Genomic DNA, 25308 nt, shown 5'->3' with positions numbered 1-25308 from the left:
AAAATGCCAGGAATAGCTGCAAAAATAAAGAAAAGGGAAGAACGATAGATGTCTGGAAAAGCATTAGAATCATCATGCCTTCTTGGAAGTAATAGATTTAGCCTTATATGCTTTCATGTTTTGGTTACTTCATTTAGCCCTTCGACACTTGGAATGAGAAGATTGTTAGCTTGGATCATCTAGTAGTCATGCATTTCTGTCAGTTCATCAATTCTGACCACTCTTGATTGGATCTTCTCCACTTCTCTCTTTATGACTTCATCCATTGTTGACAGATCTTGGATCTTGGCCACTTGGAAGTTGAGCGGGTCAACAACTTCGTCAACAAATGCAAAGAATTTGGATTTCATTCTTTCGATGTCCACCAACTTGCCATTAGTAGACACAAAGGACTCTGTGTGCAGGATCTTCAAATATTGAAACAACTTGTCAATGATCTTCTACATCAGATCATGCACATCCTTGAGTTCGCTGACAGATGTCACAGAGTTTTCTATGACAAACTCCAAGGATTGCTTCTAGTGGAATAGTGGCTCCTGGGCAATCTCTAGAATCCTGTGAGCAATGGCCACATTGGTCTTCATTTCTATCACTTCCTGTAGAAGGGCCAATTGCTTTGTGAGCTTGTTTGCTAGCTTCTGTATGGTTGTTTGATGATTTGAGGCAGCCTCTCTGAGCTTGTGAGACTCCAATACCAAGCTTCCCAGATTCTCAACCAGTGGGGGACCTTGGGCCTTTATCTGATCTACCCATGCTCGGCCTACTTGCCTGAATTGTCTTTCTTGTTGTAACTTCAGTAGTAAGTTTTTATTCTCTTTTGCATTTGGGTCGAATTGACTAGAAGAAGTACTCCCAAGTGCAGACTTTATGTACTCTACCAGCTCTCTGTTGGAGGCTTTCAATATCTCCTTCTCTGCTCTTAGCTCTTCCAACTTGTCCTCAATCTACTCATTGGTTGACTTCCACAGGTTGACCATGGAGTCGTGAACTGGAATATGAAGATCCAATGTTCTGATTTGGAAATCATCTTTTGAAAGCTTTTGAATTCTTCCTTCCTTTTGAGGCTCTGCAATCTCAACTAGCATATGGCTAGTTGCTAGTTGCTGAATTGTACACAGGGCAATGATTGTCTTCTGCTTCTTTGTCTTCTTTGATGGTTGAGAGGAGGTGACTTGTGTGATCAAGTCCTTTGATGGGGCTGCATCCTCATATCTCCTCTTCTTCCTATCAATGGTCTTTTCGAGCCAAGACTCTATAGAGAGCACATTGATAGCATATTGTAGTGCAGATGGGTCAAACAACTTCCTCGGAATCAACGGAGTTGGCTTTCTCTGGGAAGCAACAAGGAAGGCAGTTGCCTTGGTTACCGAAAGGGCTAATGTATCCCCTTGCTGAGATGCTTCTTGTTCCTGGCCATCCATGGGATTCGTATCGCCATCCAAATTGATGACTTGAACAGGGGAGGATGGCTTAGCCATTGATTTCTCTTGTTCCTTCCCCTTGTCCTTGTCATCTTGCTTCTCTCCCGTCTTCCTAATGTTCTGAAGAGAGTCGATTCCGTAAGTAGGAGTAAGTGGCACATTCTTTTTTGGAGGCTGGTCTCCTCCTCCTTGGCCAATGGATTGTGATGGCCTAGCATATGTTGTTGTAGTGGTTGTTGTGGTCGTAGTTACAGCTGACTGGGCGGCTCTAGTTGATACCCCATCTGTTGGACTGGCAGTTCCAGTCCTCTTCTTCCTTGCTTGGGTCCACTCCACTCATTTGTCTGTTCTTTTAATTTTCCCTCTCATGAGAACTAACATTGTATCAATGATTGGCTTAGCAGGTGGAGTAGATAGAATTGATGTGTCCTTGATCTTCTCATAAGATGTGGGGTGCATGTAGGCTCCATCATTTGCAAGATCAGAGACATCAACATAATCGTTATACAATTTTGTTTCATCAATAGTTAGTCTTGACCAAAATCTCTCCCGAGTTTGGTACTCATTGAGACACCCAGACTATAAATCGTCAATATGCAGGACATGCCTATAGGCATACCCCAACTTTAGATGATCCCTTACGAAATTCACTAGATCATATTGAGGCCTGAGTACCTCATAGTCTAACAACTTGATCTTGCTTTCAAAACTCTTCACCAAGTTCAGAGCATCTGATTTAAGGCACATGAATTTGGGCCTACCATAATAGGGAATGAGATCCCGATAATTTTCTTAACATTTGAACACAGGGTGGTCACCTCCTGAATTTGTCGACACAACTCGACTAGAACTACCTTGTCCTTCGGATATTTGGGCAATCTTTTGGGAAATCCATCATATGCTCCTATTTGCAAATAGGAGAAGCTCGAAAATTGGATGAACAAGCATCCAAACTGGCTTATAGCCGAAATTGCCTTGTGTGAGAATCTCCTCTTAAGGTAGCCTTGCAATTACCGACACAATCTTGTCGTAAAAGCATCATTGACAACTACATACTCCTCATAGCTCCTTTGCAGTTGCAGATGCGGGTAGAACTCATAGACCTTGGTGTGCTCATCATAATTTGGGATGCTAGGGAGCCCAAGCCACAAATGGTGCATTGCCAAAGCATAAATCAAATAGAACATATAGAACTTGTTGAATCCTCTGGTAGAATTCAACTAGGAAGTGAGCTCATCACAGATGATCTGTGGCCAATCGATCTTCATATCTTTAGCACAAATTGCTTGTAGTAGGAAGAAATGGTGCTTGATGAAACTCCAAAATCTCCTCTTTTACCTTCAGTCTAAGGAGGAGTGCAAGGATATCCACGATCTCTCACTTTAGGTTGGTGCCAAACAGAGTTTTTGGCATTTTGTTCTTTGAGCGGGCAGTCTCGAACTAGGTCCTCTGTATGTCCTCTCATCTGAGAATCTTCTTTTCATTAAACATGGACGCGGAGGACCCAAAATCAATATCACAATACTGCTCTTGCATAGGGATACCAAATGTTGACTGCATCAACGCCTTGTTAATTGACAAGAGAATTGACTGATCTGGAAACAAAATTTGCTTCGTTTCTGGATAGTATCTCTTAATGCACTCCTTTACTAACTTAGGTGCATGAACTGCCATTGGAAAGTCGATTGCCTCCACCAATCCACTCTCTTTGAGTTTCAGAGTGATTGGGTGAATGGGTTGGGAATTCAGCCTCCTATGTAGATCACCCAAGTCGTAGAACTTGAAGGATGTATCTGTATAATCTTATAACTCACTTTCCAAGTCAATTAATCTTTCGTAACCAGCAGCTTCGATTGCCATTCGCTCTGATTGCACAGGATGCAGTTTTCGATAAATAGCCGTTAAATAAACTTGTAGAAACCAATTGCTTGGAAATCCGATGAAATAGCTTTAAGGAATTAGAACATTGGCGCCACACAAATGAAATAAGTTCGGCGAACGACTATAAAAGCCTGATTTGCATTTAATTTCCTAAGCAAAGGCTATTTGAACTTACCTTTTATTTGCACATAAAATATTAAGTTCCCGAAAGCACTCTTTATGTAAAGTAAAGTGATATGACTAAAAATCACTAAACACAAATACTTAGCTTTGCGAGAAGTGCCTCACTTTGCTTTAGAATCCAGAATGAAGATATTCTTAACAATATTAACATATGCGGGAGAGAAAGAAACACTTAGCTTTTCCGCAACGTTATTTTCCTTTTATTCGGAATTGCAACATGAGGAGTAATCCTTTTGCTAGCTTGTGCACTTTGTTCTTCTATTCTCCACCTAAGGCATTTAACACTGCTTTTCCTTCATAACGGGTTCGCATCTCCAATACCAACTTCTCCGGAAGTATCTTTTGGGCATCTTTGAAGGATATTCAAATTTTTGGGTAACTTGACTTTGTATTCTCAAAGCCTTCGGAAAAGAAGCCCATTTTGTTACCTTTGGGCAGAAAACTCTTGTCTCAACAACATTTTTCGGACTGAGGCACAACAAATAGTATTCAACTTTTAACTTCGATTTGATGGGCTTGAAGAAAGATCTCGAGCACGCTTTACTAGTTATGAGCCTTTAAATCATTATGCTCACACTATTTGATTATTTGAACTGAGATTTGGCTCAAATTCATAAGGCTTCAGAGACAGAACAAAACGACTCCATTTCCATGAATATGCAGCAGCAAAACCTTAAACGTGTATTCCTTAGCAATATTTGATCTTATCTCCACGGATTTGAATGAGAAACACCCTGACCTCTATCCATAGCATCGTAAATCCTTGGGCATTTGGAAAAAGCATATTCATGGCCCTTTTAATCACTTTCCATGGCTTCAACCTTTGGATTCGCAATTGGTGTAGTTTGCTTGATGGGAGAATCAACTCAGTAGCTTGAAATCTGTGAGATATTCAATGTTAGGGCAAGATTATAGATAATAAGGTGTAGAACACTTCTCATCGAGAGGATGCAAGATCACACCCCAACCATGCCTAAATTACCTAATCCCTGTGCACATTGGGAAAATAGGAAACCCTCATAGAAAGGTTAGGTAAATGTATTATAAAGGGAGACCCGAAAAATGAAGATAGCAAAGTGCTTTGGGAAAGATGAGAAGTGACCTAAAACAGACTTAGACTCCTCTTACTCATTTTAACCAATGACCTAAAGCTTTAAAAGGGGAAGACTAAAACTTGGCAACATGTTGTATTCTTGATCCATTATCATGATAGATTGTGTTGGAAGTCATGACAATAAGTAAATCATGATAGTCCTGGGTTGAGCTGGAAATCATGAGATCAGGATTTGATTATCTGATCAACTATGTTTGTGTCTTGAAATGTGTCGGAAATCAGATAGTATATATTCTTAAAGTGATATAATTGTGTATAAGCATTTTTTGATCCAAACTTGAATATGAGATTATTGAGATTAAGAAATTGATCATATCCTCCCTCGCTAAGAGGGAGCGTAAAACTAATAGGTTCGGTTGGATCTAATATCAGTATATGGATTTGATATCAGCATATGGAACATACATATATGTATGTATATGTTTAATTTACTTCACATACTGATATCTCATGCTATTCGATACCTTATGATCATGCCTTGATCGGCCAGTATATATTAATATATATACTGTAATAGTTCCTCATGTATCAAGCATTGATTCTGATAGACTACATTCAATTGTTGTCCTAGAATGCCAAAGATCAGGTAACACACACTTTTCTAAAATATAACATCTTCTTTTGGTAGGCATCAAGGATTTGATACCAGTGCTCATACCAAAAGAATATAAGTATAATGAATATCATATGATTGATAATTCTTGTTGAATCATTCTTTGGATTATAACATCTAAGTTAATGGATATATGTTAATATGCCATTATAGGAATATCATATTTAGATGATATCTCTCCATATGGTTCAAAGCATAACGTGTTCTGTAACAATCCTCCCTAGCTAAGAGGGAGTGTTAAGATTATAGCTTCAATCGGATTGAATTGACCTGAAGATAATTCTTATATGGTTATTGGGCAGTCATCATTTAGACAAATATATCTACTTATTTATTATTTTATTTATAATATATATATTATATTATATATATTATTTATATAGGTATTGTTATATATATATATATATATTATTGTTAATATATTATCTAATGATGATTAACCATAGAGACATGTCTCCTCTCATATTTATAAGTCGTTCATATCTGCATTTGGTATACACCAATTAATTATAGTAGCATTATTACATTTGCAGAAGTGATCCTTGTTACTCAACAATTAGAGGAGATTTTCATTACTGCAAAAGCAATATGAACACATAAATGCCACAAATAATTAAAAGTTAATTTAACACACTACAATATGCAACAATATTAAAGGTGCATTGGAAGAAAACTTAAAAAATGTGAAATAGAAAAACATTTCATTTCTCTTTCTCATTGTGTTTAGGTTTTGTTTGTATCATTTTATTTGGGAAGATTTAAGTCAAAATTAAAAAAATCAAATTGCATAGTTTGGCACAGTTGGAATCAAGTTTTTTTGCCACACGAGTACAATATTCAACATGTGTATGTCCGCCCAAGGGGCGAAAAAGGAGGGACAAAGGAGGTTGTGAAACATGTATTTTGAGACCCCTTTTATATATTTTATATCTTCTATACTTTGTTTTCATCATATGCAAGATTGCTGTGCACTCTGAAGGCAGTCTAAGAAAACTTAATTTACAAGCTAATATTCATTAAAAAATTTAAATTTCTCTGTAATTTCTGTTTGTTTAAAATTCTATGCATGCTCAGCTTTTAGTGCTTCCGAATTGTCAAGGCTAAATCTTATCATTCTAGTCTATAACTCTAAACACAGCTAGAAACATCTTTCCAAATTCTTTCTTATTGACTAGTGAGGAATGCCTCCAAATTTCAATATGTGCAAATGGCTTTATATTTAACACAGGTGATTTTGTAGCACAATTTCCGGTTTTTATGTCAGGCTGCATGTATGGAACTTACTTTAATACAAACTTTGCTTCGTTACATTGATTACCTGGCAAATTTATTGTTTACTCCCAAATTTTATATTTACCTAGTATTTCCAATGTAGAAGTTCTTTTAGCCTTTAATTTTCATTGAAGTAGGAACGACATTACTATATGCAAAGGGGTAATGGACGATATCCATTTCTTATTCTCTGGATAATTGATTGTGTTACTAAGGCAATAGTCCAGAATAACTGTGAAGGTTTCCTATATTTTATTGCATGCTACTGAAACTTTCTTGACTTTGCAGCTCAATTTCAGGTTTTTATGTCAGGCCGCATGTACAGAACTTACTTTATTACAACGTTTCCTTCCCTCCATTGTGTACCTGGCCAACTGATTTGTTCCTTCTCAAATTTTACATCTATTTAATAATTTTCTATGTAGAAATTCTTTTGGCATGTCAATTTTAGTCGAAGTATGAATAGCACACATAGGGGTAATGGACAATATCCATTTTTAAAATTTTGGGGTTATCAATTATGTGTTACTAAGGCAATAGTCCAGAATATCTGGTGAAGGTTTTGTATTTATTATTGTATTCTACCTAAACCTTCTTGATTGTTCTCTTTTGGGTCGATCACATTTAAAATAGTGGTATGTTTTTTCATAATGTGCAAGCTTTGTCCAGTGCTATTTCTGATAATTTAAATATCATTTTTTATATTATTGCTGAGGCAAATTTTTGTTATGTCATTAGACTCAATGGTGGATCTGCTCAAACATATATTGATGAACGAAAACCAGAGTGGTTTAAAATTGATCGTGTTATAGCATGCCGAGAAAAGGTACTTGGCAGTGACAGTGCACGTAAGATTGAAAAGGCCAATTTATCAAGTTCAGAGAAAAATGGGAAGTATGAATTTCTTGTGAAGTGGATGGGTCTTGATTACTGTGATGCAACATGGGAAGATAGTTGTGATGAAGAGTTATTGGGAAGTGCTGATAAGCTGGTTGAAAGACATCAGAAAGCTAACAATTGTGTCGCAGTTGACAGCGGGCATCTTTTTTCAGCGAGGATGAAGGAACAACCAAGCTATCTGAAGGGTGGGATCCTTCATGATTACCAGCTACAGGGAGTGAAATGGCTATTAAATAATTTTGAACACAGAAGGAATGTTATTCTCGCAGGTATTTACTTATATCTTTTGTGTGATACATTTATTAGCATCTTTACTAAATGCAATTTATTTGTCCTCATGACTAGTCTATTGTGTGTTGTTCATAACTTTCTACCCTTAGTTAATAAACGAGGTTTATTTCATGTCTTTTGATACACTATAACTTTTTCCCCATATTGGCCTACTTTGAGTCAGTTTCAACTGCCTCACGTTGGATAGAAGTTACAGGTTCCATCTTTTACTCGTTTGTTCTATTTGTTCGAATAAATATGATACAGACTTGCACATTAATAAAAAAGTTTAGAAATACTTGTATGATAAGTGGAGCAGCAAGATAAAATATATTAATGTGTGATATCTGGACCCAATAGAAAATCCCTGTATTGCTTTGTAAACTATATAATATGTCATGATAAATGGAAAGCAGGAAAAAATATATAACAGTGTGACTACTGTAGCTAATATAAAGTCCATGCATTGCTTCATAAAATATATAAAATGCTTTGAATGTTTGCACTGTTGTATATTTTTATGTACCCTGTTAGAATGGTAGAGACTACTTTAAATTTACAAGGTTGCACCTGGAGACTCCAGAGACTAGTACCAGTACAGGTATGGCAATTTTCAAAAATAGGAGCGAGGTATTTGAAGATGTGTGATGTCCGCTTTTTTCAAATCTTATGAAATAGGGGAAATTAGCTTGCAAAGATCAATTGCTAGAGACCTTGATGCAGAGTAGTATGGTCTTTCGCAATTTGGTCTTCAAAACCCAAAGTATATTCAATAGTCCTTCAACACTAAATCCCTCCAAGGTGTCAAAACTTGACTTCAGCCTTCCCAACTTGGTTCTCCACTTTCTAGGGTTTTTTATATCCCACACAACATGACTCAACTGGTTTCTGACACCCACTTATCAATTTGATAAATAAACCTGATGCTGGAGCATCCTAGGGTTTTTAGCAATCCTGTATGTTGGAGGTATTTTGGCTAGGAGTTGTGGACTCAGTCACCAAACAATGCTGGTCACTAATGGGTATAGTTGTGGCCGAGGAGCTTGGTCATTGAAGGGGCTTGGTCGTTGTTGGGAGCTCGACATCTTCTGTTGCTCGACACCTGTTGTGCTCGACATGCGTTAGTCATAGTTCAATTCTCTGCCACTTCTTGGCGAAGCCAGAAAAAATTTTCTCGACAAATATTGGAGAGAAATCGGCAACTTCTCAGGAAAATATCTGGAATTTAAAAAATGACTTTAATTTAATTAAAAATGCATTTTTTTCACAAAATTTAATAAGTAGATGCATGTATCGAGGCAGTAAATGAGTAAACAAACCAAACAAGCTGATCTAGATATATATAAATGCAATAAGCAACAAAATTGCACCCTCATGTGGAATGCTGATGTAGCCACAGACTATGAACTCCGAAACAAGCTACAAATAGTAAATACTAAATCGTCTTTGTCAAAATATAGGCAAATACAAATGTCAAGCTCAATATGAAACTAGTCTACATCTTCCTCTTCCCTATCCCAGTAGTGCTAGTAAAAACTATGGGAGAGGGAGGGGGTCTAGCAGCTCTAGCCATAGCACTTGTCTGTGGTGGTGTTGGTGTTGGCCCTAGTAATGACTCCTCATCATCCTCATCCTCATCCTCACTATCATTGTGCTTACTGTCACTGTCCTCACTCTCACTACCCTCCTCCTGAATGTCATCTAGTCCCACTGCAAAACTGCCCTCCTCTCTTTCCAACTCATATATTTCATCCTCAGTGCACAGTGCAGGCTGCTCTTGTGCTGTCCAATCGCCAAAAGGATCTATGTCATCCAGATCAAGTGGCTTAGTTACTGCTGCCATCACCTTTCTTTTGCGCAACTTGAGGTTATAATGCAGAAAGACAAGGTCATTTAGGCATTTTTGTGCCAACTTGTTCTTCTTCTTTGTGTGAATAGATTTGAACAAGCTCTAATTACGCTCACAACTAGATGAGCTACAAGGCTGACATAAGATGTGAAGAGCAAGCAGATTTGGGACATTACCACCCCAATTTCGCCACCAGCCATTTGCAAGATAAATATTAAAGAGTTAGAAAGAAAGATGAGGACAAGTTTTGTAGCTTATTTATCTACTTATCATGCATGTGAGAGACTCCAAATTTCAAATATTGTACTTGGGGTTTGAGTGTGTTTGCCTCTCTTTGCCAAGGCTGAGGAGGATAGTTTGCTCGTTGCATTTTGATACACTTCCATCTTGACCATAATGAGGTCTCTCACCGCAATGTCAGGGACCATCTTCTGCGTGCATCCATTGAAGCCCTCTATGACCTCTCCATTGGGATCCGCATATGATGGAGAGAAGTGGTAACAAGGGTTGAGGAAATACCCTGTTGCATGAATGGGTTGGTGGAGTTGATTGCTCCATCTCCTATCAATAGTATCCCATAAGGGCTGAAATTTTAGGCTCACTCCCTTATACTTATTTCTTACAACCTCTTTCACCCTATCCATGGCCTCATAAAGGGACCCCATTGGGGTTTGTTCCCCATCTACCAAGCGAAGAACTCTAACCAAGGGCTTCACCACCTACAATTGAAAAGTAGAAAACAATTACTAATTAGAGGGTAGGGTTATAAATTAATAATGTAAGACTTGATTAATAAGTACCAAAAAAAATCAAATTTTGAAGTTTCCAAGTTACATACACAATTTTTGTAGCTTGATAAAAAAACTGGATGTCAAACACAATGTGTGCAACACTCTACCCATCGACCTTCTTTGAATAACTTGACTATAGCCATTTTGGACACACAAACATCAACCTCAAAGGATTCATATGATGAAGAACACTTTGCAACGTAATAAAAATCGTTGCAAATCTTGTGACTGCGGGTCTAACCAACTCCTTGTCTTTGGTGTAGTCTCTCATCAAGCGAAGGACCCAAGGGTGATTGTAGATATATTTTGTTATCTTCCTTGCTTCCTCTACAACTAGTGTCACCCAATCCAATTTCCCTATATCTTTTAAAAGAGGGTCAATAACATGCGCTGCACAAGGAGACCAAAGGAGTGTGTTATGCTTTTCTTGTAAGATCCTACCCATTGCCACATATGCCACTGTATTGTCGGTTATGATTTGCACCACATTTTCAGCCGCAACCTCCATTACAACATTCTCTAGCATTCGAGCCAAAGTCTTAGCCGTCTTTATCTTGTCCAAGGCATCCAAAGATTTAAGAAAGACTACTTGATCCTTGCAAGAAACTAAAAAGGTGATGATGGTAAGGTTTCTTCCATCTGTCCATCCATCTAAAAGTACGGTGCAGCCATACTGTTTCCATTCTAACTTTTTCTCTTCAACCACGTCTTTACCCCTAGAAATAACATCTTTCAACAATCTACAAGCACAAAATAAAAAATGAGATTAAGTACACCACTTTGATTAAGAGAAATTACTTTCAACAAAAACAAGTAAATTGTAAAACTGTAAAAGTATTAAAGTTTGAAACATGTGAAGTACCTCCCACTCAAGGCTGCAGGAGTAGGTGGCTTGTAGCTCATTCCCGCTACCATACAACTAGTCACAAAATTTGGAAAATATGGACTTGTTGCAACATTGATGGAGAGCTTGTTAAAAAATAAAAAATCAGCACATTGAATGTCAAGTTGGTCATGCACATCACGGTTCGATTCAGTACCCTCCAATGATGGTTGTGCTCCGGGTGTGTTTCTATGCACAAAGTAACCATCAATAGAAGAGTTTTGTGGTCTACTAGAACGAACAGATGTGGAAGTTGAGCCCGAGGAGTTGCCACGGGTAAGTGTGTTTTGTGCATGGATCCATGAAAAGAGCCCACTATCCCCTCAAGTGCTTCTTCTTTTTCATCAAGGGTGACCGGGATACTTAGTGACAGGACACAACCCACATCATTTCATTATGAATCATGATAATTGTTTTAGCACAATCATTAGTTGTGATTAGTAAATAATAAATGGTTCTTAAAAGGAAACATACCTTGCGATTCGTAAATGGTTGCCCTCATGGCCAATTTTGCCCTTTCCCTTTTCCACTTCTTCTCTTCTTGGGCACTAAGCAAAGCAATCATGTCCCTTTTTTATTTCCTCCGTTGTCGCATCACAAATCCCTGTGTCACGCTTTTCTATACTAGCAAGGTGGTACTTCAAACGAGATATGCCTCCACAGATTTGTTTTTCACATTTTATGCATATGACACTATTATACTCTGTTCCTTCAAAGGCAAATTTCCATGCAAAGTCTTTAGCCCCTTTAGGGTGCATGCCTATGAATCCACATGGATATGCTACGAGACCATTGGGAGATGCTGCAGCTGACTCAAATGTAGAGGAATCCATATTTGCTAAAAAATTGGAGAATAAAACAAAAAATGTATTAGCTTTTAGGTTTTGAAATTATTGAGAAAAACTTGATTGTTTTTAGAAAAATTGCAAAAAGATGGTGTTAGGTCTTTGTCATTACACTCTAAAACGTATTGGAGAACATTACAAATGGTATTCCTAGAGTCTTAATTAAGTTAGATGCAAGATATGCAACTATGGGAAGACAAAAATAAATTTAACTCAAAAGAACCAAAAATTGAGAAACTTACTTGTGGATCAGGATTTGCTTGGAAAGAGCTTCAAATCCACTTTGAATCCGCTCCTAATCCATTAGAAATCACTACAAATCGATGCCAAACACTTATGTGCTGCTCCAAAACCCTTCTCTACCCAAGATGCCGAACGTAGTAAACAAAACAATAAAATGTTGTTTTTTGGCATAGGTATTTACTGGATGCCGCCTGTGACAAGTTTGCAAGTTATCACGAGAAATTGGCGATATATCGCTGACTTCTCGCTATGATAAGTACAAAATCTTGGCCCTCCAAAATAGCGATAAAAACTCAAGTTTTCTCGCTGCTTGAAACTTATTGCGAGAAGTTAACTTATTGGCGATAAAACAACGATATTTTAAACTATGGTGTTAGTTGCTCGGCATGTGTTGGTTGGTCGACAGTGCTTGGGAGTTTGATGACACTCAATAGTGTGTTGGTGCCAACTGGAGCTCTTGCGGGTTTTCTTGATCGTGTTGAAGCATTTAATGCATGTAGCTTGTGATCGTGACGTGGATTGATTTGGGAGTTTGTGTGGACCTATTTGGGTCTTGGTTCTCTCTTATGTGCATTTATTTTGTGTTGCAAGCCTTTTAAGGTGTTTTGGTATTTAATATCTGTTGGAGGCTGACTTGTGGCTTAACATATATTTAATGTTAGGATTTAATTTAATTTGTAATTAATTGGGCTGGCTTGTGGCTTAGTTGGGTATAAGTAGGGGGTCTTGGGGAGTCTTTAGGCATTCGTTCATTCATAGGAGTGGATCAGTGATTGTCATCCAACTCGGAGAAGAAGATGAACTGTAGGAGCGAATTTTGAGAAGGCTAGTAGCTATGGCTTGAAAAATCAGGAGATTGCTTGGTGGGCTTGCGAGCACAAGTTGAGATTTCTTTGGAGGTTTCTACTAGGGTGTGGATTTGGACTAGCTGGGATTAGTGTTTGGATTGGATCTTGAGGGATCTTGTAGAACTGTTATTGTAATTGCTGTTGTATTTGGCCATAATCGGGAAGGCCTTACAACTTGACACATTGCATGTACATTGTAAACAGTTATATTTATGAATATAGTGTTGTGATTTGGTATTAGATCTTGCTTTGTTGTGTTTCTGCTATGTGGTTATTTGCTGGGGGCTAGGACATCTCCTTTGGGGATTCTCCTGCCTTGCACTCCATGAGGTGGTATCAGAGTGAAGGTGTTCCTGAGTGTGTAGATAGATCGCCGAAGTTGAGGCAGTTTGCACCAGGACTTGGGTGAAGGTTGGAAGAGAAGGTTGATCTAGTGGAGCTGATTGATCTTTTGGATTTGTGGATTTATTGCTTTGGGTTTGCGAAAATCTTGGAAGATGCCTCCAAGAAGATTGGACCCTAGGGCAATTGATGATCTTAGTGATGCTGTAGAAGAAAGGACCTTTTGAAGGTTAAAGCAGGTTTTAGATCTGAAATGGAGGAGGTTAAAGCTAGTTTTAGATCTGAGATCGCATTGATGAAGAGTGACATGATTGCTGAAATTGTGAGTGCTTTAGGTGGTGTACCTCGGCATGTGGGTATTGAAGATGGTTATGAGGAAGTTGTTGAAGACTTTAAAATAGCTGGATCAAGTGGTGAGGATAGAACTGATCGTGTGGAGAGACCTATTGGAACTAGGGCTGGTCAGTTTGCTAGACCTGGATCTCAGTTGAGGCTGAAGCATAAGATGGAGGTTTCTAATTTCTCAGGTACTTTGACTCCTGAAGACCTGATTGATTGGATTGGTGAATTAGAAGATTACTTTGAGCTAAAGGATATTGGAGATCCGTTTAGAGTAAGGTTGGCATAAACTAAGTTGAAAGGACATACTGCTCTTTGGTGGAAAGAACTGCAAAGAGACAGAGGAGGAAGGTGAAATGAAGATCACTAGATGGAGATTGATGGTAATTAAGTTGAAAGCTAAGTACATTCTTGCTGTTATGAGCTTGAGATGTTTAAGAGTTTGCAAAATCTAAAGCAAAAGGATATGACTATGAAAGATTATACTGAGGAGTTCTACAAGTTGACTATTCGGTTTGAGCATAGATAATTGTCAAAGGAGAAGATAGCTCGGTACATTAATGGTTTGAGATTTAGTATCCAAGACGAGGTTGGCATGTTGAATATTGATTTGGTTGAGGATGCTTATCAGTATGCCTTGGAGGCAGAAGATAAGTTGTTGAGGAAAAATCAAGGTAATGCTAGAGGGAAGGAGATGCAGGATAGGCCAGCAAAAGCTAAACCAAGTGAGATGAACCAAAACTTGTTGATCATAAGAGGAGGACAGGTGGAGGTGAGTTTAGAGGTACTTGCTACAGATGTGGTGAAGTAGGGCATAGATCATTTGAATGTCCTCATGGTAGGAGAGCTGTTGTTGTGAATGAGGTTGAAGTCCAAGACAGTCAACTTGAGCAAGGAGAGAGAGTTTGCTAGCTCCGCAAGTGCTGATTAGCTAGAGGACAATGAAATCTTGTCAGAGGATTAGTTTGTTCAGGACTTGTTATAAGTCTGATGGTAAAATTTGCAAGGTGATTGTGGATGGTGGTAGTACTGATAACCTTGTTGCTGAGGAGATGGTTCAGAAACTTGGTTTGAAGAGAATGAGACATCCCTATCCTTATAGGATTGGTTGGTTGCACGGTGACTATGCTTTGGAAGCGAGGGAGCAATGCCTTGTTGATTTCCAGATTGGGCAGTATAAGGATCAAGTGTTGTGTGATATTATGGACATGAATTGTTGTCATGAGTTGTTTGGTAGACTTTGGCAGTATGATTGAAGGGTTGTCCGTGATTGTGTCAAAAATGTGTTTACTGTTAAGAAAGGTGTTAGGAAGCATTTTGTAGAATGAAGAACTCGGTCGAAAGAACTTGAGTACTGGTAGCTGAGTTGAGTTGAAAGATTTTGAGAAGGTTGGAGATCAACATGGAAAGCAGACCTGTAGCACACTGAGGATGGATGTGAGGAAGCTGAATGAGATCAAGGGAAAGGGTGTATAAGTTGAGGACTTGGAGGACATGTATGTGAAGAACTAGTTTTGGATTTATGTGCTGAATCTTAGAAGATATTCTTCCAGCTATTGAGAACATCTTTTCGAACTTGGAGTGTCTGATGCAGGAGCATCCTAGGGTTTTTAGCAATTCTATATGTTGGAGGTATTTTGGCTAGGGTTGTGGACGCGCTCACCAAACAATGGTGCTTCGTAGTTGATGGGTATAGTTGTGGCTGAGGAGCCCGGTCATGGAAGGGGCTTGTTCGTTGTTGGAAGCTCGACATATTTTGTTTCTTGGCAATGGTTGTGCTCTACATGTCTTAGTTGCTCGGCATGTGTTGGTTGCTCGACAATGCTTGGGAGTTTGTTGACACTCGAGAGTGTGTTGGTACTGATTGGAGTTCTTGCAGGTTTTCTTGATCGAGTTGAAGCATTTAATGCATGTAGCATGTGAGCATGCGAAAGATTTTGAGAAGGTTGGAGATCAACATGGAAAGCAGACCTGTAGCACACCGAGGATGGATGTGAGGAAGCTGAATAAGATCAAGGGAAAGGGTGTATAAGTTGAGGACTTGGAGGACATGTATGTGAAGAACTAGTTTTGGATTTATGTGCTGAATCTTAGAAGATGTTCTTCCAGCTATTGAGAACATCTTTTCGAACTTGGAGTCTCTGATGCAGGAGCATCCTAGGGTTTTTAGCAATTCTATATGTTGGAGGTATTTTGGCTAGGGTTGTGGACGCGCTCACCAAACAATGGTGCTTCGTAGTTGATGGGTATAGTTGTGGCTGAGGAGCTCGGTCATGGAAGGGGCTCGTTCGTTGTTGGAAGCTCGACATATATTGTTTCTTGGAAATGGTTGTGCTCTACATGTCTTAGTTGCTCGGCATGTGTTGGTTGCTCGACAATGCTTGGGAGTTTGTTGACACTCGAGAGTGTGTTGGTACTGATTGGAGTTCTTGCAGGTTTTCTTGATCGAGTTGAAGCATTTAATGCATGTAGCATGTGATCATGACGTGGATTGATCTAGGAGTTTGTGTGGACCTATTTGGGTCTTGGTTGTCTCTCCTATGTGCATTTAATTTGTGTTGTAAGCCTTTTAAGGCGTTTTCGTATTTAATAGCTGTTGGAGGCTGACTTGCGGCTCAACATATATTTAATGTTAGGATTTAATTTAATTTGTAATGAATTGGGCCAACTTGTGGCTTAGTTGGGTATAAGTAGGGGGTCTTGGGGAGTCTTTAGGCATTCATTCATTCGGAGGAGTGGATTAGTGATTGTCATCCAGCTTGGAGAAAAGGATGAAACGTAGGAGCGAACTTTGAGAAGGCTAGTAGCTATGGCTTGGAAAACTAGGAGATTGCTTGGTGGGCTTGCGAGCACAAGTTGAGATTTCCTTGGAGGTTTCTACCAGGATGTGGATTTGGACTAGCTAGGATTAGTGTTTGGATTGGATCTTGAGGGATCATGCATAACTGTTATTGTAATTGCTGTTGTATTTGGCTGTAACTGGGAAGGCCTTACAACCCTACACATTGCATGTAAACAAATATATTTATGAATATAGTGTTGTGATTTGGTATCAGATCTTGCTTTGTTGTTGTGTTTGCACTATGTGATTATTTGCTGGGGGCTAAGACATCTCCTTAGGGGATTCTCTTGCCTTGCACTCCACCAAAACTCTTAACTAGGCACTTTCTAGGCCTATTTCCCCTATTACTTTTTCAAGCTCTGTTTTTTTGGACTTAACTCCCAAACCTTGCAAAACACGTGGAAAACAAATTAGTGATTCAAATACCCTTTTCAAAGTTGCATAACATGTCCTTAAAACACACACCACTCCTTTGCAGCCGCTGTACAAAATAGGGCAATTTGTCACAATTCTAAGCCTAATTAGAACAATTTCAAAAAGCAAATACCTTCAAAACTCACAACCCAAACCTCAAACTCTCAACAGTGTCTTATCTCATCACCAAGCCAAGGATTCTTACACTTGTTTAATTAGCTGCACACATTCAAGGGGCTAACATACAAACCCTCACCAAAATGGGCTACAAAACTAGGGCCTCCTCAAATCCACTCTTCCAATTACTTCTAGGACCAACTGATATCTTGACCCATTCCAACATGAAATGTTGCCCGTGTAGAGGTAGATCTTCAGATCCTAAACCTGTACACACACATTGTGCCTTTTCTCAAGGCAAACAATCCCTTCTCCTTGGTGATCATCCCTTAACACTTTATCCCTTAATAATATCAAATTTCCACAATCCATTGCTAATGAGAGTATGCTTTTGGATTTGATTGCATATGTTTTTATTCTTATTTTTTATCATCAATGTTTCGGATCACACTCTGTGATCCATCATCAGGATGAGAGAAGGATGTAAGATGTATGATTTTGTTATTATGATATATCTTACATCACATGTGGTGTATTCTACAAGGAGCAGAGACCAAACAGAAAGTAGAATGGGTCTGAGATCACATCGAGACTCTCAAATTAAGGGTTTTCCAAACGCTGTTCACAAATCAGTCCATCAAAGGTGATTGTATAAAATGTTCTAATGCCTCGAGTGGATCCAAACATACATAAATAACTTGTAGGAACAATCCTAGATCACTTCCCATTGCAATAGAATATAGATTCCAAACTAAGAACAAATGAACAACATGTGCAGGAAACTGAAATTGTTTTTGAATCTTAGATCAGTACATTAGTTCTATCCCCTCTCTGATCCCTTTTTTCGCCTTCCTTGGCTTATATTAATCATGTAACAACTTCTCATAGGTTCAAAAAGCTCGTACAATTCCTAAAGCAATTCATCTCATCTCATTGTGACATTCACAATGGATACTCCAATAGAGTGATTAAACACAAGTGCTAGGCCTTTTTTTGTCATCAACTCATTGTGACATTCACAATGGCTACTCCCATAGGGTGATTAAACACAAGTGCTAAGCCATGGATTTTCTAACATGGCTTTCACCATGGCTTATCCCAGATGTTGGATCCACCGTAACTTCTATTAGAGGGTGTGGAGCAAGGGATTTCGCCTGAAGCTTCTAGAAAAGAATGATAAGTCATGGATTCTCTCACATGACATCCACCATGGCTTACTCCTAGAGGTTAGAAAAAGGGCTTCTACCTCAAACTTCTCTCTTATAGATCAGAAGAATGCATTACAAGGATTGACACCTTAAATTTTTTTTCTTAGAGAAAAATCTTACAAGGGTTGATAGCTCAAATTTCTCGGTTTTTGAGAAAAATGCTAGAAGGGTCGATAACTCAAATTTCTCTGTCTTAGAGAAAAATGCATCAAGGGATGACACCTCAAACTTCTCCCCCACAGAGAAGAATCTAGTAACAAGGGATTGCACGTCAAACTTTTCTTGCACAAAGGAGATTGCATTAAGAAGATCGTCATGGTGATCTGGCTTTGTCTATAACAGATATAAATCTTTTGACCTCCTCGCTTAAGGTTGTTTTTGGTGAAATGTCAGACTCCCTTTGAATTTGACATCAACCTTTTGACCTCCTCGTCCAAGGTTTCCTTTAATGGATTGTCAAACTCTCTTTGAATTTGATATCAATCTTTTGATCTCCTTGTGCAGGGTTGCCTGTGATGGATTAGCAAACTCCCTCTAAATGTTAATTCTTCCTCTTCAAAGATATTGATCTAGATATGTGCCACCAATTCAGCCTTATGGAAGCAAGTTGTGTCTTGATTCTTTATCTCGACTGACTTTCACATAGGATGTGCCAAGTTCTTCTCTTGAATGCTTCTCATTCCAACAATTATTCATCTATCCTAAAATATCACAATCTAGATGTCCGCATAAAGGCCTTCTAACCTACACGTATGTAGCTTTATCCCATGAATCATGGTCCTCTGATTTCTACATTTTGACTGACGAACTTCCATCTCATGACAAAGTTGGAGAAGTCACAGTCCAAATTAAGTATACTTGGCGACTAGAGAAACCATCTCGATATGGTCCTCTCCCTTTGAACCAATATGATCAAGATCCTCGAATGTCAACTGAAACAAATCCTCTAGCTGCTCCCTTTGTTACGTAAGCATTCCCTACTCAAATGGTCCCCAATCATAGAAGATATCTTGCTCCAAGATTGCAATTAGGTCTAAATTGTCTTCAATGACTGTATTCATGGTTGATTCAGCTTGCTTTGCTATTGCTATTGAGAGATTAGGACTTTCTGTTTGGATGGTAATGTTGTAGATTGCCACCCAACTCAGAGCATCATTATGTATAAGAAGTCAATGCTCACTCATTCTCATTTATTCATAACAACATCTTGTAAACTTCTTCATCGATGATGCTCATAAAAACACTCTTATTACAATAACCATTGAATACATTATGTTCTTAAATAAGTTTTCCACTTTAGACGTTGCCAACCACAAATTGCCCAAATGAAAGGGCTTTCATGGAAGGCTCCAAATGGATCAATCCAATCCATATAGTTAGGAAGTTTTAAACAATTGTAACCAATTTCCAACTACTCCAAACCGGTCAACTTCTTAATTTTTGCCAACTGTGTTAAAGTTTTTCCCAAAAATAAAGATAAACAACAATAAACAAATGAAGAACAATAAGGCACAAAGAGACAACAACAATTTATCCTGGGAAGATCCTTCAACTTAAAGGGAGAAAACCCAACCACACTAGAAGAATATCTCTTTTATTGATATAAAAATGTTCAAGTACAATGCTTTCCACTTGATGTTGTGCATAATCACACAAATCAATATACATATATTGAATTGAGAGACCCTTCATATCACAACAAAAAATCTCTTCAATTTCCAAATACAAGACTCTTCATATTCCCAAACGCATGATTCCTCATATGACACATGTCTCTTCATATAAGATTATCTCAAATATTATCATAAATATCTTCTCCAGCTATTGACACAATACAAAGGTATTATTTCTATTTCAACATATAGCAAAATCAGAAGTAAAGGTCTCTATCACAGGTACAATCTTCAACAAATCAGAGATAAATATCTCCATTGCAACTATACTCTTCAATTCGCCCCCTCAGCAAGAGTGATATCTTTAGTATGATAGACTTACATAGTTGTAATCAAAGATGTCAATGATATATTCTCATTATATAGATAAAAACATGTTATCTCAGCATAATATAATTTACCGTGGTTACTTTATAAGCACATAAAATTATGTCATGGAGTTACACACACGAATTCCACCAATGCTAGTCATAGAGGGTGGTCCACCATACCTACTCGTGGAGGGTGGTCTTTCATCTCAAACTTCTCCTAGAGAAGGATGCATTTCCACCATGCCTACTCGTAGAGGGTGGTCTATTGTACCTACTCACAGATGGTGGGACGAGGGCTTTTAGCTCAAGCATCTCCTAGAGAGGAATGCATTTCCACCATGCCTACTTGTTTTGGGTGGTCCACCGTACCTACTTGCAGAGGGTGGAGCAAGGGATTTCACCTTGAACTTCTCTCGCAGAGAAGAACTTATTGACAAGGGCTTTCATCTCACTCCTGCAGAGGACAACGAATTAAGAAGGGATTTTACCTCAAACTTCTCCCTCTTAGAGAATAACTCAGTTTAGTACATAACACAAATGAACGTTGGGACTCCCTCTCAGCAGGGGTTTCATTCACTGAATTTGATTTCCACAATAATAGAGCTGTTTCTAAGTTCACCAAATTAAGAGTCTTAGGAGGCACACTGCTACACGAGCTTGCTGATCCTCTGCACAAGGATTTGGCATTCTCTGCCACACGAGCTCTCTCTGAATCTCATTTCTCCTCTGAATGCAAATACAATCTATATATGTTCTCCCTCTTAATGAAGTTAATGTGCCACCAAGTCAGTTCCATAACTGCATTTCAACATACCCATGTTCGTGACTTTGCATGTAATCTCTCATCATCCCGCTGCTTCTCGATTCATCCATTCAAAGATGTAATCATATAATACTTATCTCTTTGTGGTCTAAACTTCCTTCACAAAGATCTCAGTATGCACACTAGGGTAATGATCATTCAGACAACTCTCAATACATAAACAAGCAGGCAACTCATTGCCAGCACAGACCACACCATGCACACGAAAAATGAATGGAACCTCAAGGCAAACAGATACTCAAATTCGGAGAGCTATGTACAACAACCACGTTTGTAGAGAAGCACATGCAACTATGGAAAGTTGTGACCAAGATTGAGCAACTCTCTAATATGCTCAGCATGAAACGTGTTGAATTAATGTTCTAGACATTAAAATTTTTTTTCACTGAACTTTACAATAGTCAGTTAATATTAATATCAGGCTCTTTAACTTTACTAAATTGACCTGCAGCAATAATCAAATATTTCCCGTGTTAACAACAAACACCATTTTAATATTAGATGCTGAAATATATCCCCTCTGAACTATAGGGTTGCATCCAAGTATTTGTCACATAATGAGAACTTCAGATATTAGAGTTGTCACCAGAAACACGGGCCCTCAACATATTTAACTCTCCCGTCTTGATGCCTTTACGGCTCAAATTGTATTCTCACTTAGCATCTTAAATCCTCAACATTATGTAAGGCAACACATTAACAACACAACACATTCTTGCATACACGTGTAATGGCCAATATCCATATGAAATGACATTCTGATTTAACCTAGTAACGGCACAAATGTAGTCATTCACCAATTTGTTCTACACAGTGACTTCCAAAATGCTTCACATAATTAATATGGTAAATCATTTGTTAAAATAATATTAGGAATCAGAATGAAATACCAGTCTCAATAAAGATACCAGAATTGAAGTGCGTCAAATCCAGAATAGAGAGTAAGCGTTTTAATTATGATCAGAGTTAAAGGAGAGATGAAACTAGTGGGCCAAGAAGTAGTTGAACCAGAAAAATAATTGGAAAAAGAAAAATTAGCCTATTGGGGATTGGCCAAAAATATTCATACTTGGAGAATTAAATTCAAGCTTAAAGAATTGCCACTAACTCCTTGGATTTCCAAGTTCAGAAATGCGTCTCGTTTTTTTGATAAGAATAAATTAGGTGACAATACTGCTGTAGCCAACTTACTTTTTCCATATGCGGAAATGAGAATCTTGACATGGAAATATTGGAGACTGTATTGTATCTCAAAAGCACCATGGCGATAATAATAAACGAGTCTTTGCAGAAAACAAATATCTATATAGGAGACATATTCTGAAGCTTCTTCGTTCACGCCAAGCTCAGATTGCCGTTCCCAAGTTCATTGCCAAACAGCTACGAAATTTTGCAAATAGCTTCACTCCTCATATTTTTACAATCTGATGATAAATTCTATAGGCTTAAAGGCTTTATAGGCTTAAAGGCTTTATACAAGCATCCACACCTTCAGTGTGCTAAGGAATATATGTTCATGGAAGGATTTGTGGTAAATTTCATAGCAAGAAGTTAGAAATATATATTCTTTTTTGTTGTCCGTCGCTGGTAAAATGAAAAATTCAGAGCAATACTCCTTCACCTCCCATTCCCATACGCAATATCAAACACTCTCATATTCTACAGACGAATAGATACTATTGATAGAAACAAAGAACCATTGATCTTCTCGAAATCCCTGATAGGTCACCTATAATAGTGAGCCGCCACAATCACAAAAGAAGTTTCTGCAAAATACTAAGAAACACCAGTTTGAGCATACAAAACGCCTCAGCAGTTACACTTGTCGAACAATCATGATTTAATCATAACATACACAATCTTCTGAATATGCTAGATAAAACTTGATGCAAGATTTTAAAAAATATTAAAAAATTTACCAATCTTTAGATTTCCTATACTTATATGCAGTGGCTTTTCAATATTTGGCATGACAGCTGAACGTCTACAATGAGCTTAATGAGAGAAAAGATAAACATTGCACAACTGCTTAACACCCAACATAGGAATAAACATGAAGACTTATAAGACCTCACAACAATCACTAATTTGCATAATAGAGTCAAAAGAATGATGAAGATACAGATAATGGATATCTTCCTCACAGACATGGCATTTGCTAAGATCGATGTAACCCTTCTCCTTATTTTCTGTTATCCAACCTTGCTCTGATACCAGGTTAAAGTGAAGAACAATAAGGTACAACAATTTATCCTGGTAAAGCCCTTCTACTTGAAGGTAAAAAAAACCTGGTCACACCAGAAAAATCTCTTTTATTGATTTAAAAATGTTCGAGTACAATGCTTTCCACTTGATGTTGTGTATGATCAGACAAAGCGATCATCTATAAATATTGAATTGAGAGATCCTTCATATCACATCCGAAGGTCTCTTCAATTTCCAAATACAAGACTCTTACATTTTCAAATGCATGATTCTTCATATGACACACGTCTCTTCATATAATATTATCTCATATATTGTCATAAATATCTTCTCTAGCTGTTCACACAATACAAATTTATTATCTCTTTTTCAACATATAACAAAAGCAGAGATAAAGATATCAATCACAGCTACAATCTTAAACAAATTGGAGATAAAGATCTCTATCCAGCTACAATCTTCAACAAAATGCAACCTATCCAGCTTCCTTATCGTGTCTTCTTATTGTGAGGATTTCTTGTATAAATATTTATGTCAATAGAGGACAGTCTTTGGAAATAATCAGATCAATATATTATTGCTACTTTATGATACTGCTGCTGCTCCATTTAGATGGCTGCCTCATAAACAAATGGCGTGGGATTTGCCGGCTGACTTGTCATAACCAGTCGCCTGATTCACGTTCTAGGTGTACAAGTCTTGAATGGCATTTGAACTTTTGACAAAATCTCCGCAACTTAATTTATCACTGTTTTCACAGAGACTAAGTGCTGAATTGTTTCTTTATAGAAGACTATGTATCAAACCCACATTCATTATCAATGAATATATGCTGCGATCACAATCAGTGTGCAACTATGACCATTTCTTTTATTCCCGTCAATAGATGTTTGGCGACAGACTCCTTGGTTGTGTAAGTCATATCAGCAACATTTTCTTTTGCAGTCATTTCCTCGTATAGCAATAATATGCTCATTCCTCATTGCAATTGAATCCACAAGTCTGTCATCCAACACAATATGTTTCATTATGCGATGAATCATCGTCCTTCTCAGTCACCATTTTAAGCAACTTGTTTGAAGCTTCCAGACTCTTCTCATTGAAGAAATCTAGGATATTAGGAATCCCCTTGCAGCAACTATGGGAAAGAAAGACCAATGCATTTTTCACACTTTGAAGCAGGCTGTTTTCGATAGGATTTGCAAAGCCATGTGAGTGACTGATAAAACCTTGCCTAGCAACAATGTTTCGCCTGGCTCAGCATTCTCTCTTGCAAATTTACCCGTCACTTCCATAGGATATTAGAGAAATCTAGGATATTAGGAATCCACTTGCAGCAACTATGGGAAAGAAAGGCCAATGCATTTTTTCACACTTTGAAGCAGGCCGTTTTCGATAGGATTTGCAAAGCCATGTGAGTGACTGATAAAGGCTTGCCTTGCCTGGCTCAGCATTCTCTATTGCAAATTTACCCGTCACTTCCATTGCTTGTCATCTGATCTCCACTTGCCTGAATAAACCCCCGACTGGTATGAAATCATGCTTTTGTGCACACTTTACACTCCATTTTCAGCATGCTTGTGTAAAGGCTGCTTCCTTTTCTTTCAAGGAAGCGCATGAGAAGTAAAAGAAACAAAATGTTTGCTTTTATCTTCCAACCGATAAGAGTGATTGATTTTTAAACTAGATTCCATTGCTTTTGGTAGTATTGTTATGACATATCCATTCTACATTTTGAAGCTCTTTTGCGTATTTGCCAAACATAATGTTTACCAACCATCTATACACTAGACAAACATCCTATAGAATTTCAACTTGTCTTCTCGAAACACAGAATAAAGACTTAGTATTAAATCATCTACCTTCTCCCAATCTTTTACCTACCAAGCGACAGTTCCCTTGGTTGTCTAGTCATTTAGTT

The 25308-nt window shown here is 38.1% G+C and overlaps 1 protein-coding gene across 3 annotated transcripts in view; it reads left to right on the top strand.

Moving 5' to 3' along the window:
- Positions 1-25308, top strand: part of LOC149531783 (uncharacterized) — a 228612-nt gene that overhangs the window by 49097 nt on the left and 154207 nt on the right. For all 3 annotated transcript variants that reach the window (XR_016359263.1, XM_089811893.1, XM_089811894.1), the window contains exon 8: positions 7223-7653. Coding sequence is in view for 2 of the 3 variants with exons in the window: in XM_089811893.1 (XP_089668019.1) it covers positions 7223-7653 (431 nt within the window). In the remaining variant the exon portion in view is untranslated. The remainder of the gene's footprint in view (positions 1-7222; positions 7654-25308) is intronic.

Source organism: Cupressus sempervirens, chromosome 11 (assembly GCF_028749045.1).
Source record: "Cupressus sempervirens isolate cs-2001-9-10 chromosome 11, ASM2874904v1, whole genome shotgun sequence".
NCBI classification, from domain to species: Eukaryota; Viridiplantae; Streptophyta; class Pinopsida; order Cupressales; family Cupressaceae; genus Cupressus; species Cupressus sempervirens.
Note: the sequence above shows the minus strand (reverse complement) of the source record. Positions and strands in the feature narration are given on the sequence as shown.